This window comes from Mytilus californianus, unplaced genomic scaffold (assembly GCF_021869535.1).
Source record: "Mytilus californianus isolate M0D057914Y unplaced genomic scaffold, xbMytCali1.0.p SCAF_9, whole genome shotgun sequence".
In the NCBI taxonomy this organism is placed as follows: Eukaryota; Metazoa; Mollusca; class Bivalvia; order Mytilida; family Mytilidae; genus Mytilus; species Mytilus californianus.
In genome coordinates, this window is record NW_026262745.1 from 98,129,900 (window position 1) to 98,146,088 (window position 16,189).

General features: G+C 32.0%; 2 protein-coding genes across 3 annotated transcripts in view; one reads left to right on the forward strand and one right to left on the reverse strand.

Annotated features, from left to right (window-relative positions):
• The window catches only part of LOC127715520 (uncharacterized), a 248,440-nt gene that overhangs the window by 98,492 nt on the left and 133,759 nt on the right, over positions 1 to 16,189 (forward strand). The gene's annotated exons all lie outside the window — the stretch shown is intronic.
• Positions 1 to 16,189, reverse strand: part of LOC127715518 (uncharacterized) — a 63,952-nt gene that overhangs the window by 14,500 nt on the left and 33,263 nt on the right. Inside the window, exons 3-6 of the mRNA XM_052221575.1 lie at positions 12,957 to 13,218; positions 10,377 to 10,916; positions 8,330 to 8,436; positions 74 to 1,309 (exon numbers count right to left, since the gene is read on the reverse strand). Of these exons, the coding sequence (XP_052077535.1) occupies positions 74 to 1,309; positions 8,330 to 8,436; positions 10,377 to 10,916; positions 12,957 to 13,218 (2,145 nt within the window). The remainder of the gene's footprint in view (positions 1 to 73; positions 1,310 to 8,329; positions 8,437 to 10,376; positions 10,917 to 12,956; positions 13,219 to 16,189) is intronic.

Below are 16,189 nucleotides of genomic sequence, written 5' to 3' on the forward strand. Positions count from 1 at the left end.
TTTAAAGAATATGAAAAACATTAAATGTTTAGATTTTTTATTGAATATTTATGATTTGAAAGATTATACATACCCGGTCAAACACCCAGTATAAACAACACTCTGTTTCGTGTTTCTGTTCCCTTTGGCAAATCCATGTCTGCCTCCTTTTGGCTTTGGACAATGACAAAAAGCACATTCGTTTTTGACATATTACTCCAACCCTGATTGCATAAAGACTCTTCACATCTAAATTCGCGGTTGATCGACCAAAGCAATCATGATAAAAAAGAAGAACTCGTTCGAGAGCTAACACCAAACAGTCCTGGATACTGGCAGCTATATCAGGAGATATATTATACCTAGAAAATATATTGCTGAGACATATAATAACTCTGTCATCTTTTATTTGAAATAAAAGTTCGTTTTCTTTATCAACAGTCATAATAGACGATTGAGAGTAAAGACAATTACGCCCTTTTACTACTTTAAGTGGCCATGTTGTGACTGCTGCGGCGATGAGTTTAAAGCTAAGAGCGGCAGGAATAATGCTTTTCGTGAGTTTATATGCCAAACATATTGTTTTTTGTTCTTCAAACTTCAGGAACTTGTCTGGTATTCTACTCTTTACAAGGCATGGTACCAAATATGTCTCATTTCTTGAATCTTGTTTATCTTCTCGTTTCGGTTCGACAAGAATATCCAGATACACTAAGACTTGTACAATATATTCCTTGTGTTCAGTGGAAGGCAAAAATTCCTGAAACTGTGGCTGTGACCATAAGTCAAACAGCTCTTTCTTTTTAACCGTACCCGTATTAACCATGATACCTAGAATCTGTCTAAGTACATCATTCTTCGGCCAAAAATTTTCGTCGGTGATAAAAGACCTCAAAATATTGACCATTGCTGTAGGTTGCACAACGATGAAATTATGAAGGCCAGGTTGGTCAAAGTACATAATTTTTCCAAGAGAGTGTTGAATTTTTAAAAACTCTTCAAGCTGGGATACGTTCAGCATGAACTCAGAATTTGATCGATTCATATTTTGAATCTCCTCTTTAGTAATGAGGTTAATGCCCTTTGTTCGCATCTCCGATAATTGTAGTTCTAGTGGTACCCATGCGACCGGCATTCGTTGTCCCCAAGTAGATTGCTGAAATGCAATTTCCACTAAAGTATCTTTGAGAAGTTCTATTTCTTGGTCATCTGGTTGGGTTGCATTGATGAAAAAGATTCGGTCGTATAGTATATGTTCTTTTTGGTTATGGCTTTGAAATAACTTTGTCAATTCCCTGATGAGTTGTCGTTTTTGGTTTGGGATTTCGTCCTAAAAAAAAAAGCACATCAAAATAGCATTTACGATACCAACTTTTCTGCACCGAATGAGCATTTTGACATGAAATGTCTCTTTATTCCTTGGAGTTCGATATGTTTGTTATTATATCTTTTTCAGTGATATTTGAAAATCTAAAATTAATACAGGCGCTGAAGAGCTGATAAAACCAAAAGGACCTTAAGTAGAGCCTAACCCGTCAAGGAATTAAAGCTTAGCCGGAGGAAGATATATTCCCTTATTTTGAATAATTTCCAAAATTTAATAACAGTAAATTTTTTATCAAACAAAATCAGTATTTCACACATCATTGTCAATATAATGGAATTTCATGCAACTGTCATACAAGTGAGAAGTTAAGCTAGCTATGAGGTTTAATCCACCATTTTCTACATAAGAAATATATGTACTTATTTATTGATTATATTATTTAAGCTATAAGATAAAGTGATAAAAGTATAAATAATTTTAATCAGATCCAACATGTTTTAATCATGGAATATCTTTCATTTTCATTTAAACATGAAACAATTTCTTGAACTGGAATACTATAAAATAAATCATGCATACACTTTATCATCACATGATTTTTCTGAATATCGGAAAAATCGATACATTTTGTGAAATGGTGTAATTGAAAACGCAAGGTATTCATTGTGGTTTACTATCATTTTCTAAAAAATACGCATGAATTATTCTAGTACGACCAAATACGGCCTTTATCTTTTAAACGCTAATACTATAAATATAACATTATTTGGAAGTGTACATACATTGCATTAAATTTCTGGTTACTTATCATCATAATTATCATTTCATCCATTTTTCTTGTATATACCTGTAGTAAAAACTAACCCTATAATATTAGATATAAATTTGTATATTTGATACATTTAATAGAAATCAACATTTTTCTGTATTCGAAAAAATACAGTCGTAGTAATGTATTAATAATTGAACTAAAGTTTACCTCACAATTTGCTATTTTTATTACAAGTTTTGATAGGTTTTTATCCTGTTTTCCGATTCAAGATAGCAAACAACCTTATCTACATTAACAATATTTAGTACATGTAATACATTCCATATTTTTAGCGAGAGTTCCTATTTATTGAATCGACATGCAATTGTTAAGCATCTAAAACATAATTTCTTTGTTTGTTTAGGATTCAATATCCAAAGAATTAATTCTGAAAATTCAATTTAAACAACGGATAACTATCAGGTAGCTTACAAGACTATTGGTATAAATTATAAAAGTATATAAAAGTCAATTCTAAATGTGAAATAACAAAAATATCAAACTCCGAGGAAAATTCTAAACGAAAAGTCCCTAAGCAAATGGCAAATTCAAAAGCTCAAACACATCAAACGAATAAATAACAACTGTCATATTCCTGACTCATTTTCTTATGAAGAAAATGGTGGATTAAAACTAGCCAAACATCTCACTTCTATATGACCGTTAAATAAAGGCAACAGTGGTTTACCGCTGTTCAAAAGTCATAAATCGATTGAGAGAAAACAAATCCGGGTTACAAACTAATACCGAGGGAAACACATCAACTATAAGAGGAAAACAACGGAACAACAGAAATACTGAAGTGCAACAAAAACAAACGCCAATGCAACATAAACTATACTTTCAATCATGTAAAAATTACATATATGTAAGACTCAGATCGACGTCCGGTCTTTAGTCGTCGTCCATCCCTCAAATCGACGTCCAAATCTGACGTCACAATAGAATAACATTCTAAATCGACGACCAATTTCATGCCGCTCTAATCGACGTCTGTTTTGTGTTTCTCTAATCGACGTCCATTTTATGGACTTATGGCAGTGAAATCTCATCTTAATTAAAGGATGGGTTGAACATAAAACTCAAAAAGTTGTTGAAAAATATAAGTCCAAAAAAAGAATACTTTTTAAGATTTTGACAATGAACAAAAAAGGAAAACGACAACATAGATCGAGAATATGAACGTCTTTCACCAAAATATACATACGCATGTAGATTTTATAGTAATATGAAGTCGGTGATCGTCTTATTGATATTTTCTGATGTTAAATGTCATTTTTATTTTAATACCAATAAGAGAAAACGGTTAAAGTTTTTGTAAACTACTTGTTATTGATGAAGGTAAATCCAAAAAAGCGCTTCGAACGCTTTAAATTTTCAACGTGTTATTTTCATTTTTTTTTCACAAAAAGACAAAAAGATACAGATAATATATATAAACAAATATCAATTTGAAATTAAATAATTCCATGAAATTTATAGACATCGCAATGAGAGGAGACTCTCATCGATCAGATGTCTTTTTTGTGATTCATAAAGTCACATTAGACGTCGATTACAGAGTTAAAATATTTGACACTGATTTGAGAACGTTACGTCAGATTTGGACGTCGATTTGAGGAACGAACGTCGAATAGAGGCCGGACGTCGATCTGAGTCTAACATATATACTAACGGAATGTTACACAAATGATCAACAAGATACCCTTAGTTTACTTAAAAATAGAACAGTGATATCAGTGATATCAGAGGAGAAATTGATCAGAGAATAAATAACTCTTTAACTTTTAACTCTTGAATTTTAACTGCAGATGGCAAAACAACCATTTGAACACGCTGCAATATACCACATAGATAAATAGGTTGCAATAAATTCAGCCTTAAGAAATACTTGACAAGTGACAAGAATATTTTCTGTGTCAGTGAAAAGTTAGATAAGCTTGAAAGTTAAATTTTACTGTTATTGCAAAACCATAAAATAAACAATTGTTTTAAAATATGAAAAGAAACCCAAGTCACTTGGTAAGTTATTTCTTATATTACTTTATAAAAGGGGTATAATGTTTTTTTTTAATATAATAAATGGTATCCTGCCTAAAACCTTAAAAGAATATTAAAGATGAAAGATTGTGTAGAAAACTGGCAACTTCACACGATTATTATCAACTGGAGTAAAATAACAAACATACCGAACTCTCAGGAAAATTCACTTGATACAGGTTTTTTCTTATGTAGAAAATGGTAGATTAAACCTAGTTTTATAGCTAGCTTAACCTCTCACTTGTATGACAGTCGCATAAAATTCCATTATATTGACAACGATGTATGAACAAAACAAACAAACATAATAGCCAAAAATGTTGAAATAGGGGTACAGCAGTCAACATTGTGTAACAATATTAATCACTATACAAAAAGACAACGATACCCTAAGTTTACTGAAAACTGGAACAGTGATATCAGTGATATCAGTGACATTTAATAGAATCGTGGTATCGTCCGGGAAGTTTCTTCAAAAGAATGACCTTTCGTTCTGAATGGAAGTATCTCGATATAGTTATTTAAATTGTCTGAAATATTTATTGATATATTTTGTTACATTTTCATTCATTTATATTGGTGTTGTACACGTTTTAGAAGTATATGTTTTCATTGTGTGGAATAAGAAACTGAATATATTTGATGTCGTCACCTTATTTAAAACACAAAATGAAAAGTGTATCAGAACACTAGAGCCAATTTGAAAACTTGGAAAACATTGAAAGATTGGTTTACAAATATGTTGAAATTCATTGTTTTGGTGAATTTGCTAAATAAATAGAGATTGAGGTAAAACAACGTTCGAAAAAAAAACAAAAAACGTTAGAAATTATCTGGTGTACTAAAACCCAAATTAAAAATATGTGCAGATATTATGTCAAAGTTGATCACGAGTTGGTTGACCGTTATGGAATAACCGTTTCACAGATGATATCGGATATGTTCCTTATGTCGTAACTACAATACCCTTCCCTTTTCACGAATGTGACTTACCGAATTAGACTATTTACCGGATTTGTAATAAAATAAGCAACACGACGGTAGCCACATGTGGAGCAGGATCTGCTTACCCTTCCGGAGCACCTGAGATCACCTCAAGTTTTTCATGGGGTTCGTGTTGCTTAGTCTTTAGTTTTCTATGTTGTGTCATCTGTACTATTATTTGTCTGTTTGTCTTTTTATTTTTGGCCATTGCGTTGTCAGTTTGTTTTCGATCTATGAGTTTGACTGTCCCTCTGGTATCTTTCGTCCCTCTTTGATCAAAAGCTATGTAATTCAGATTGGTAATTTCATTGACGAAAATGGTAAAATGACTGGAAATTAAATACTGCGACAGGTTGAATTAAAAAAAAAATGGATACCAAAAGTGTTATTCTTCAAAATGCAATACCGACAGGGTTCGACGATTGTGAGCACCGACCAACAGTATTACGTTTTTCTTAACAATTGGATTCCTTCGGATGTCTAAAATCTGAATTGGAAACGCCCACTGATCTGATTAATGCTAAAGTATTAAGCTTTTTTAGCAATCTTGTTTGCAAAAATAATGTTTCAAATCTCTTAGTCTTTTTTCACGTATTGATGCGTTTAAGTCTCTCTGTATGTGATGGATAGGATGGTTATATATATATATATAAACAAGTCTAAATTGAATATATATATATAAACAAGTCTAAATTGAAAACAACGTTCAAACCTATGATTGCGTTGGATAAAAACCGCAATTTTTATACGTGTGCATGGAAAACAAATTTCTTGTTAGAGGGTTCTAAATACAGCATAAACAACATTTTCCAAAAGACCAAAAAAGTGAAAAAGTATATTTTAACAAAAACGCAATTGACTAACAGGTCGAACAACAAATGTTCTTAAACCCTGCTGACTGCCATTGGCGATTGCCAGATAAACGGATCACAAAGTGTAATAAATGGATCTTAACTATAAATTTAATACCAAACAGAAAACAATAAACTTGCGGCAAAGATGGTATACCGCAAACAAAGGTGCAAAGATTTTTTGTACACCATATCCGGATTTCGACAATTAATGTCTCTTCAGTGATGTTAGGAATCGAAACGGTTATTGGAAGGCCACATAATTTACCTCAATTTGGGATAGACTCTTGAATTTTGAGGAGTCAAAATAGGATGAACGGATCATATAAACCAGGAGGCAAATATAATACAAGCCCAAACGAAAAAATATAAACAAGTCTAAATTGAAAACAACGTTCGTACCTATGAAACGCCCACTGATCTGATTAATGCTAAAGTATTGAGATTTTTTAGCAACTTGTTTGCAAAAATAATGTTTCAAATCTCTTAGTCTTTTTTCACGTATTGATGCGTTTAAGTCTCTCTGTATGTAATGGATAGGATGGTTATATATATATATATATAAGCAAGTCTAAATTGAATATATTTATATAAACAAGTCTAAATTGAAAACAACGTTCAAACCTATGATTGCGTTGGATAAAAACCGCAATTTTTATACGTGTGCATGCAGAACAAATTTCTTGTTAGAGAGGTCTAAATACAGCACAAACAACATTTTCTAAAAGACCAAAAAAGTGTAAAAGTATATTTTAACAAAAACGCAATGTATATATAATATTAATGAGTTTCAATATCTTTACAATAGAGGTGTGTTATGCTACCCCGTCTGCTAAAATTAGGATGTCAACAAAACAAAGTTGTTTCTCATTACTATTCATGGTAAATTTGATCGATTGATGTAATGGTATAAAACCACTAATTCGGGCCCTGTCAGAAAGAACATACAAGAAAATATTACATTTTAAAACAAAATAGTTCATACACATTGCTGTAACTTTGTCAATAAGTAAATGTTTTGGTTGAATTTGAAATCTCAATACCAGAATCTATGAAAAACGAGACAATTTTAATTTTGAAATTATTAAATTCCCCCACCTTAGTAGCATTATACCAACTTCGCCTACATATGGGATGTTGAATGCTGAATCCCTATTTGTGAAATTTTTACCTATTATGTCTGTTTGTTTTGTTCACACATCGTTGTCAATATAATGGAATTATATGCGACTGTCATACAAGTGAGAGGTTTAGCTAGCTTTAAAACCAGGTTTAATCCACCCTTTTCTACATAAGAAAATGTCTGTACCAAGTCAAGAATGTAACAGTTATTATGCATTCGTTTAATGTGTTTGAGCTTTTGATTTTGCCATTCGATTAGGGACTTTTCGTTTTGAATTTTCCCCGGAGTTCGGTATTTTACTTTTTGGTATTGTATGAAAACTTAAGGACTTTTGATTACTGTAGGACCTTTGTTGAAAGTTAATTTTGAATAATAAAATAAAACAACATATGACATTATAATAGGAAGGCACATTTGCCCTGTTGTTTAGATCAGAAGTACCTGTTTTTGTACTACCAAACTTCCCTATACCAGAACGCTAAATTAGGCAATTAAAGGTAAATTGAATTTTTCAGTGCAAGTCAGGATAAGGTATAGTTTGACATTAATGACTGCCACTTTATTTGAACTTAAGACAAAGTGCCCATTAATGCTTAAAATTGCATGAATAAGTGTTTTTTTCCTAATCATTAACAGTATGTCATGAAGATCTCCCACTGTTTTGGTCCAAAGGGTCAGAGTACATATCAGACAATTGGCCCTGGTCAATGGCAATTTGCAATTGATCGTTGTAAATTTGTGTATTTGTTTATTTTTCTGTTTATATTTTAAAGTTTTTTATAAGCAAGTTAGGAATATACAAGCCTTTGTTAAACCAAAGTGAAAATAGTATGCTCCCAACACGTTTATTATGATGATGCAACGTCTTAAACAATATGTTCGCTACGCTACCACAAAGAAACGTCCATAATCTGATACGACGGCTGAAAGCGCTGTACATAAAAAAATATCACTCATCTCATATGATAAAGAAGTTGCCATGGTGTCACAGAAACATGGTGCAAATCTTAAGAAGGGCGCACATGCCGCTATTTATCATGTACTATGTTAAACCTAAGAAGAAACCGACAAGGACAGGCTTCATTCGACTAAAAAGAAAGTATACCAGTATCAAATTAGCCCATTTGACCATGTGATCGAGGGCTCTGAACATTGGAAAGATGATGGACCAATTTCCGCTATGGGAACAATACAAAATTTAGTATTAAACTCACCGCACGAAAACTGTCACTATGGGTTGCAGCAAAGAGTATCATTGGCATTGTGTTGTCACCCTCTCCACAGTAGATCAGAATAGAAGTCACCCAATGAAGAAGAATATCTGAAATTGCAAATATTGTTTTCTTTTCGAGTGAAGAATAGTAAAAATTTAAGATAGAAAATACTCATATAGTTTAAGAGTCATGTGAGATATCATTACACTTAGAAGTAGTTAGTTTTGTAGTGAAAAAAGTATAAGAGCTGACTACGAACTAATGTTTTATATTAATCAATGCTTGTGTGATGAGACATAATGGAATGGATGACAGATTAATAGTATCGAAATGGTTTTTTTAATACTCAATATTCATTATCGGTGTTATCACTATTCACAATAAATAAAAACCTATATGTATAGGATAAATTTGAAAGTTTGAGCATAAAAAAAAGCAACGGATGAACCGTATGAAAAGATGACATAACGATTTAATCAAAAATATAAATCGGCCACATCTGCCGCATACCATAATGTCTACACATCAGTTGTTAACCTAACTGGAGCATTTGTTTGATATATAAAGTTGACTTTTACTAATTTTCGAGTGTATGTAGATTAATTTATTCAGCTCAGCATAACAAAAATTCAAGCTATGAAATCACTAAGTACATCAGAAACATTTCATTAAAAAGCCAGAAAAAGGCTATGTTCATTCATTCAAAATGGTACACCAATCTTACACTGTTGTACCCCTATTTTGACATTTTTACCTATTATATATAAAAGAAGATGTGGTATGATTGCTAATGAGACAACTCTTCACAAGAGACCAAATGACACAGAAATTAACAACTATATGTCACCGTACGGCCTTCAACAATGTATGAAGCCCATACCGCATAGTCAGCTATAAAAGGCCCCGAAATGACAAATTTAAAACAATTCAAACGATAAAACTAACGGCCTAATTTATGTACAAAAAAATGAACGAAAAACAAATATGTAACACATCAACAAACGATAACCACTGAATTACAGGCTCCTCACTTGGGACAGGCACATACAAACAGAATGTGGCGGGGTTAAACATGTTAGCGGGATCCCAGCCCTCCCCCTAACCTAGGACAGTGGTGTTACGGTACAACATAAGAACGAACTATATATTATGTCTGTTTGTTTTGTTCACACATCATTGTCAATATAATGGAATTTTATGCGACTGTCATACAAGTGAGAGTTTTAGCTAGCTATAAAACCAGGTTTAATCCACCATTTTCTACATTGGAAAATTCATGTACCAAGTCAGGAATATGACAGTTGTTATCCATTCGTTTAATGAGTTTGAGCTTTTGATTTTGCCATTTGATTAGGGACTTTCCGTTTTGAATTTTCCTCGGAGTTCGGTATTTTTGTGATTTTACCGTTCCGTGATATTTCAGAAGAGATTATCAGTTAGCTACTACCTTTTTTTAGTAAAAACTTAATAGAAAAACACTATTTGAAATAAGGGGATATCTTTAAATATCACATTTAAGTTTTCGTTTAAATTATTGTTTAGCGTATTTGAACACTGTCACAATTCCAGATTTCAAACAGTCAAACAATAACGTGTTTTTTCATCTGAAAGATAGTGAATAACAAGTGATTATTTATTTAAGATTGATCATATATACCCTCATTTTCCTGTGGCATTCCAAATTTCCCGTCTTCTGTCGAACCCCTTATTACAGGATCTACCTATGGTATTCATTACTGATTTATTCTTGTCATGAAGTATTTACCACAGGACATTAAGCAAACAACAATCAATTAATTATCAACTTTGTGTATGCTATTGAATTCTTTTTGTGTTCTTCTCCGCTATTGGAATACTTTCAACTTTACATTGACTTGTTTTTCATTTGGTTAAAGTTTATTTCGTTCGGTATTTGATTTTCCACAACAAACTTTCCCATGATTATAGTGGGTAAATTGTATAATAACGGTTTCTATTTGATTTAGATAATATGACAAACTAACTTTTTATGAATATTTTTTCTTGAATTTTCAAAGTTAAAGTATACCTTTTGCAGTTATGGAACCTTCTTGATATTCTTTAAGTTTGGAATGCAACCCATATCTCCCATCAAACATCAGAACAAACGTTCCTTTATGTTGAATAAACAATTGGTGTGTCATATCAAACGATCTTTGTCCACCAAAGTCCACCAAATCTGATGGGGCTACTCTTATCTTATATGTACCATCTCTTATCTCTTGTAAAACATTACTTTGAATAGAAGTAGCTGTTTGTTGTTTTATTTGTGGTAGAGTAGACTTTGGAATCGCCCCTCCTTTCGAATCTTTGCGCTGTGAAGCCTCTTGTCGCTTGTATCCTTTTGATGATCTAGGTTCTCGTTGGGCAGCTGTTTGATGTGTTTGTTTTTTAGCCGAGTTGGATTTAGCTACTTTTTCAGATGGTCTGCTAAGATCATGATCCATCTTACTTTGTTCTGGAACACGATTCTGGATATTGGTAGATACAATAGATTGTTTGCTCTCCATCTGTCTAGCTTCTATATTAGGGTTTCCTAATAACAGTTTTCGCAGAATGTTTGTGTCAGCTGTAAAAAAAAAGCAAAAATCGTTTAGTTTTGCAAATTTAATTATTGTAATATCATCGAGCCAAGCATATTAAATAATTTTATTTCATCTGTTTTAGCAAAACAAAATGTTTGATACAGATAAAGAATATCCAAGAAAGATGAGATGTCAATTACTATTTTTTTTATTGCATATGATTCAATACAGAAGCACAGAACTTATTATATTGACTTAACAATCTTTTAGTGATAATATACATTGCTAAAAATAAGTATACCCAATATACTGGCAAGTTGTATAATACCTTTTTATAACAGTCCCCCAGTAAACCATTCAAAATTTACAAGTTGCTTCTATATTTTGGGTATGAGCGTTCATGATAAAGGTCAATCCAGAAAAGAGCTGCGGACGCAACAAATTTATAAAGTGATTTTGCATGATAAGCAAATTGTTCGATTCTGACAAGTTTTAAATTATATTTCTGTTTGAATACTACCTGTTCAAATTTTGTAAATGTACCTTGTATCAAAATGCACAAAGAATTAGATAAATAAACCAATTCACAAATACATTAATAAAAGTAAAAAAAAAATTAAATATGACCGAAAAAAATGGGTTGCAAAAAGAATGGAGACGAAATATCATTTCCTCAAATTTTGTTCAACAGATCTGACATAAGAAAAGGTTATTTTTAGAAATTGGGAGTTCGGAATTTTAACTTGTTATTCTTTGTAAAAACTCCATAGTTAACTATCGAGCTATATATGACCAAAAACAAAAAGTTCAGACTTCAAAGTGACAGGCAATAACTCAGTTTTGAACATATTTTTATATGTATTTTCAAGACGCTCTTATAACATTATTAATAGATTTGTGTATATTTTTATTGCCAGTGCTTTGAAACTTTTCTATCGCAAAGAATCATGTTACAAAAATGTACAACTAAACTATATACCATAATCGGAAAACACTGGCCTCTAACGATAGGTCTTGTAGATATCAAAACAATACGACTTATTTAAGAATAATAATGAAATCTTAAAAATTTGTTTTAACCTGATTGAAAGAAAGGTACATGTTTGGTAAAAAACATTTTTTGGAAAAAATGTACATTTTATAAATATACAGTTGATACCTCTTGACCGAATTGCTTTTCGAAGTCCAAATCAAAGTTGCTATCAAAATATGCATCTAATCTTCTGCGTCAAAGAGTAAAAGTGTTACAATTTCAGTATTAGATTAACTATGTAAAATTTTCGGGGATGACAACGAGTACTTAAGTGCAACATTTTATATTCGGATTCTCAAATACATTTTTTTTTGCTGTGTCTTCCTGAACAAAATTAAAAATTTCCCCTGTATCGTAACATGCATACTATTTACGTTGACAGCAAGATAACCGACAAACTGAAACTACAGTAAAAATTCCTCCTCCAAAATCGGCTGTCTTTAATCATTTCAGAACATGGCAACAGGAAATACCGTAATAGTTCAACGTGTGAGAAATAGAAATAACAAAAAAAAAAAAAAAAAAAAAAAAAACGAACTCCAAGGAAAATTCAAAACGGAAAGTCCCTTATCAAATGGCAAAAATAAAGGTCCAAACACATCAAACGAATGGAAAACAACTGACTTGGTACATGCATTTCCTTATGTAATAAATAGTAGATTAAACCTGGTTTTATAGCTAGCCAAACCTCTCACTTGTATGACAGTTGCATACAATTCCTTTACATTGACAGCATAGTGTGAACAATACAAACAGACATAAGAGCTTAACATGTCAAAAATAGGGTAATTTACAGTTTACAGGTCGTTAATTTTTGATATGTCAAATATGTATTGATCGCGATTAATTATTATGATGATTTAAAGGTTATGATATGGAAAACTAGTTTCATCCTACCGCATGTACTTGTCTAAGCTAAAAAAATTAATGTCTGTCTTATGATTAAGACTTTCTGTTTTATTGCCGTTTGGCAGACGCATAAACATGCTGAAATACTTTTTATACTCCATATATTTCGGGCAGAATTCAGTTGTTTAAATACAGTACTCACATTTAATAAGTGGTATCATCTTTTTGTCTTCAAGATGTATTCCATTTCGTCCAAAGTGTATCACCAAGCCATCAGTAGAGTACCATTTTTTAGGAACATCGTCACCTATCAGAATGCTTGCCAATGAACTTTTACCAATATTACAAGCTCCAGCCAAATAAACACGGTTTTCATAAGAGGCATAATATCCTTTAGATATTAAGTCCTTGAAATCCTCTGCATGCATTTTACTGAGTCTGTTCAAGAAAAAATCTGCACTTGCCTATAAACATATATATTTTTGTTTTAACTTATATACTATACTTTCAATGGTGGATTGATTAAAAATTATCCCCGAAAGTTGTACATGATAGTTTTGTAATTGTCTTGTCATTTTACCTTGTTATGTATGAGTTTAAGGGATCGTCAACTAAGGGCAGATTATCCGTCTATGCTCAATATTTAAGCATTCCTAAAATTACATGCGATGATAGCAGAACGACCAAGAAAAGCAAATACAGATATTCCTGGTGAAGCAGAGTTGATAAATTAATTTGAGTTTTGCTTACTTAAAGTTCATTTGAAAAAAAAAGTTGTTTGAAACAAAGTTTTTGTTCAGATATGATATTTCCAATACCACAATTATCATCCTAGAGAAACGATTCAGTGAATATTACATGAATCAAAGTAGTTTTTCTGTGATTATTTAGCCCCACTCTAAACACATTTCGAATCAACCAAAACTGCTTGATTTCGGGTCACCCCAATCAATTTTTTGCCAATTGTCGACTGGGGTATAGAATTATGTTCATCCCTTATAAAAATAAGAAGATGTGGTATGATTGCCAGTGAGACAACTATCCCCAAAAGTTTAAAAAAAAAGTGGATAGAAGCAATTATAGGCAATCGTACGGCCTTCAACAATGAGAAAAACCTTTACCGTATAGTCGGCTATTAACGGACCCGACATAAAAAAGAAATATGAAACAATTCAATTGAGAAAACTAGCGGCCATATTTATAACAAAACAATTTACGAAACACAAATATGACAGACGTGAACCACTGAACTTGGGACAGGCACATAAAGAATTTGGCGGGGTTAAACATGGTTGTGAACGCTCAAACCTCCTCCTAACCTGGGACAGTGGTGTAACAGCACAACATAAGAACAAACTATCAAAATCAGTTGAAAAAGGCTAAACTCATCAGACCGATACAAAGACAAACATTTAACAAAAACACAGACAGGACGAGGCAGGATATATATCCATCCCTCATCCCTAACAACAAGACACTAGGTACAGATCTGAAAGTACTCGCAGTTACTGACAGCTAATGCAAAGCCAATATAAACTAATTAAAAAAATCATGTATCTAAGACTAAAGTTGTTCTTCATCCGACCGACAGTAAAACCCTAGCCAATGTAGGGCATCCTTTTGGATGTATAAACTCAAAGTCACGTCCGGTCTGAATGGTAACGTTAAATCCTATTCCTCGTTTAAAAGTGTGCCATGCTCTCTTCACGTTCAGAACAATTTCAAAAACTCTTTTAAGGGTCCATATGTGACCTGTTGTAGGCTTTAATTTCTGTGCATTATACCCTCATTTTCAAGTGGCATTCAAAATTTTCTGCAATTGATCCAGGTTGACCAACATATTGCAAGACAAACAGGCATGCAACACTTGCAACTGGATATTACGCACAAAAATATGTCATGCGTTTTTTTTTAACAAAGTGCATTAACAGATTATAACATTTCACTGACTTTGGATTGCATGGTGGTTGATGCATGCATAGCAGGGGAAAGTTAACCTGTAGAAGAAACTAGTCTTTGTAATTTTGAAGTACATGCGATTTCTTAAGTGTAAGTTTATGAGTTTAACATCGATAAAGTACTGTTGCCTACATAGACATTTATTCATATTTGTAGTATTTGATGATTGCTTTTTTTGTGTTAATGTCTTTAATGAATAGTAATTTAAATACATTTTATGTACATAAATTGGAATTGGAAATCGATATTTTGTTCAGTCACTAAGATTTTCATGCGATTCAAGTCGTCAAGTATATTGTCCGACTGTCATAGGCTTATTACTGATATCACTCGAACAAATATATAAAAAAGTAAAAAAAAAAATCCCGAACTTCAAAGTTAATTCATAAAGTGGGAAGTCCATAAAAACTGACAAAATGAACCGTTAGACTTTATCAACCAAATGAACGAATGGAAAACAACTGTCATGTTCCTGACTTTGGACAAGAAGAAAATGGTGGTTTAAATCTGATTTTATAGCTAGCTTAACCTACCACTGGTTTGACTTCTATATAATAGTAGTAAAATTTCTTAAAAATTCATTTTTTCAAATCAATATATTTTTGTCTGGATGAATGTTAGTATATGATATTTACGAACTTTGATCATGATTTTATAATTTTTGGTTTGTAATTAGAAAAGTTACCAATTAGGCCTCTATGTTAATTTTATTTCACCAAAATAAACAGTGTAACAGCTTTTCAATCAAAACAAAAACAATTTCATTCTACTTTGTGACTTTTTATGCAGTATTCAAAATTAAAGGACACTTATAAAAATGCTCATCACTCTATAGGTTTATATTACCGATTTTAGATCAGTTTATGATGTAAACGTAAATATTCATAGATTATTTTTGAAATGCAAGTTTTTATTACTAAATCTTTTTAAAGAATTAAGAAATCATAAACAAATAATTATAACGCACAATTTTAAAATCTGCTGATTTACACCGGCATTCGTCACACGCTTTTCATTCCTTTTTTTATGCAAAAATAGTATACACACTTCTTTTCATTATATATATATCAATCAGTAATTTGGGTTAAAAACCTTTATAAAAGGATTTTTTACAGGTTCATCAAAAACTGATAAAAGGCTCCAATCCAAACATTACTTGGATTGGGGAGTCATTCTGGTAATAGATCCTGAAACTGAAGAAGATACAACAATAACATTTGTTTCGCAGTGTGCAGCAAGACATCTCAATTTACACAGGTCAAAACCCTGACTATGGCAATGACATAGCTATACTGTGCTGTTAATACGGCAATGTTATCTGTGTCAATCTTAATTCACAGGTTTTTATATGCAAACAAATTATGGGGTGGGCAAATTAATCTCTCCAAACTGAATGGGTAAGTAAATACATCGTCTTGAGCCTCATGCCTCATTCCGAAAATGACTCATCCTTAACATTCAAGATCATGCATACAT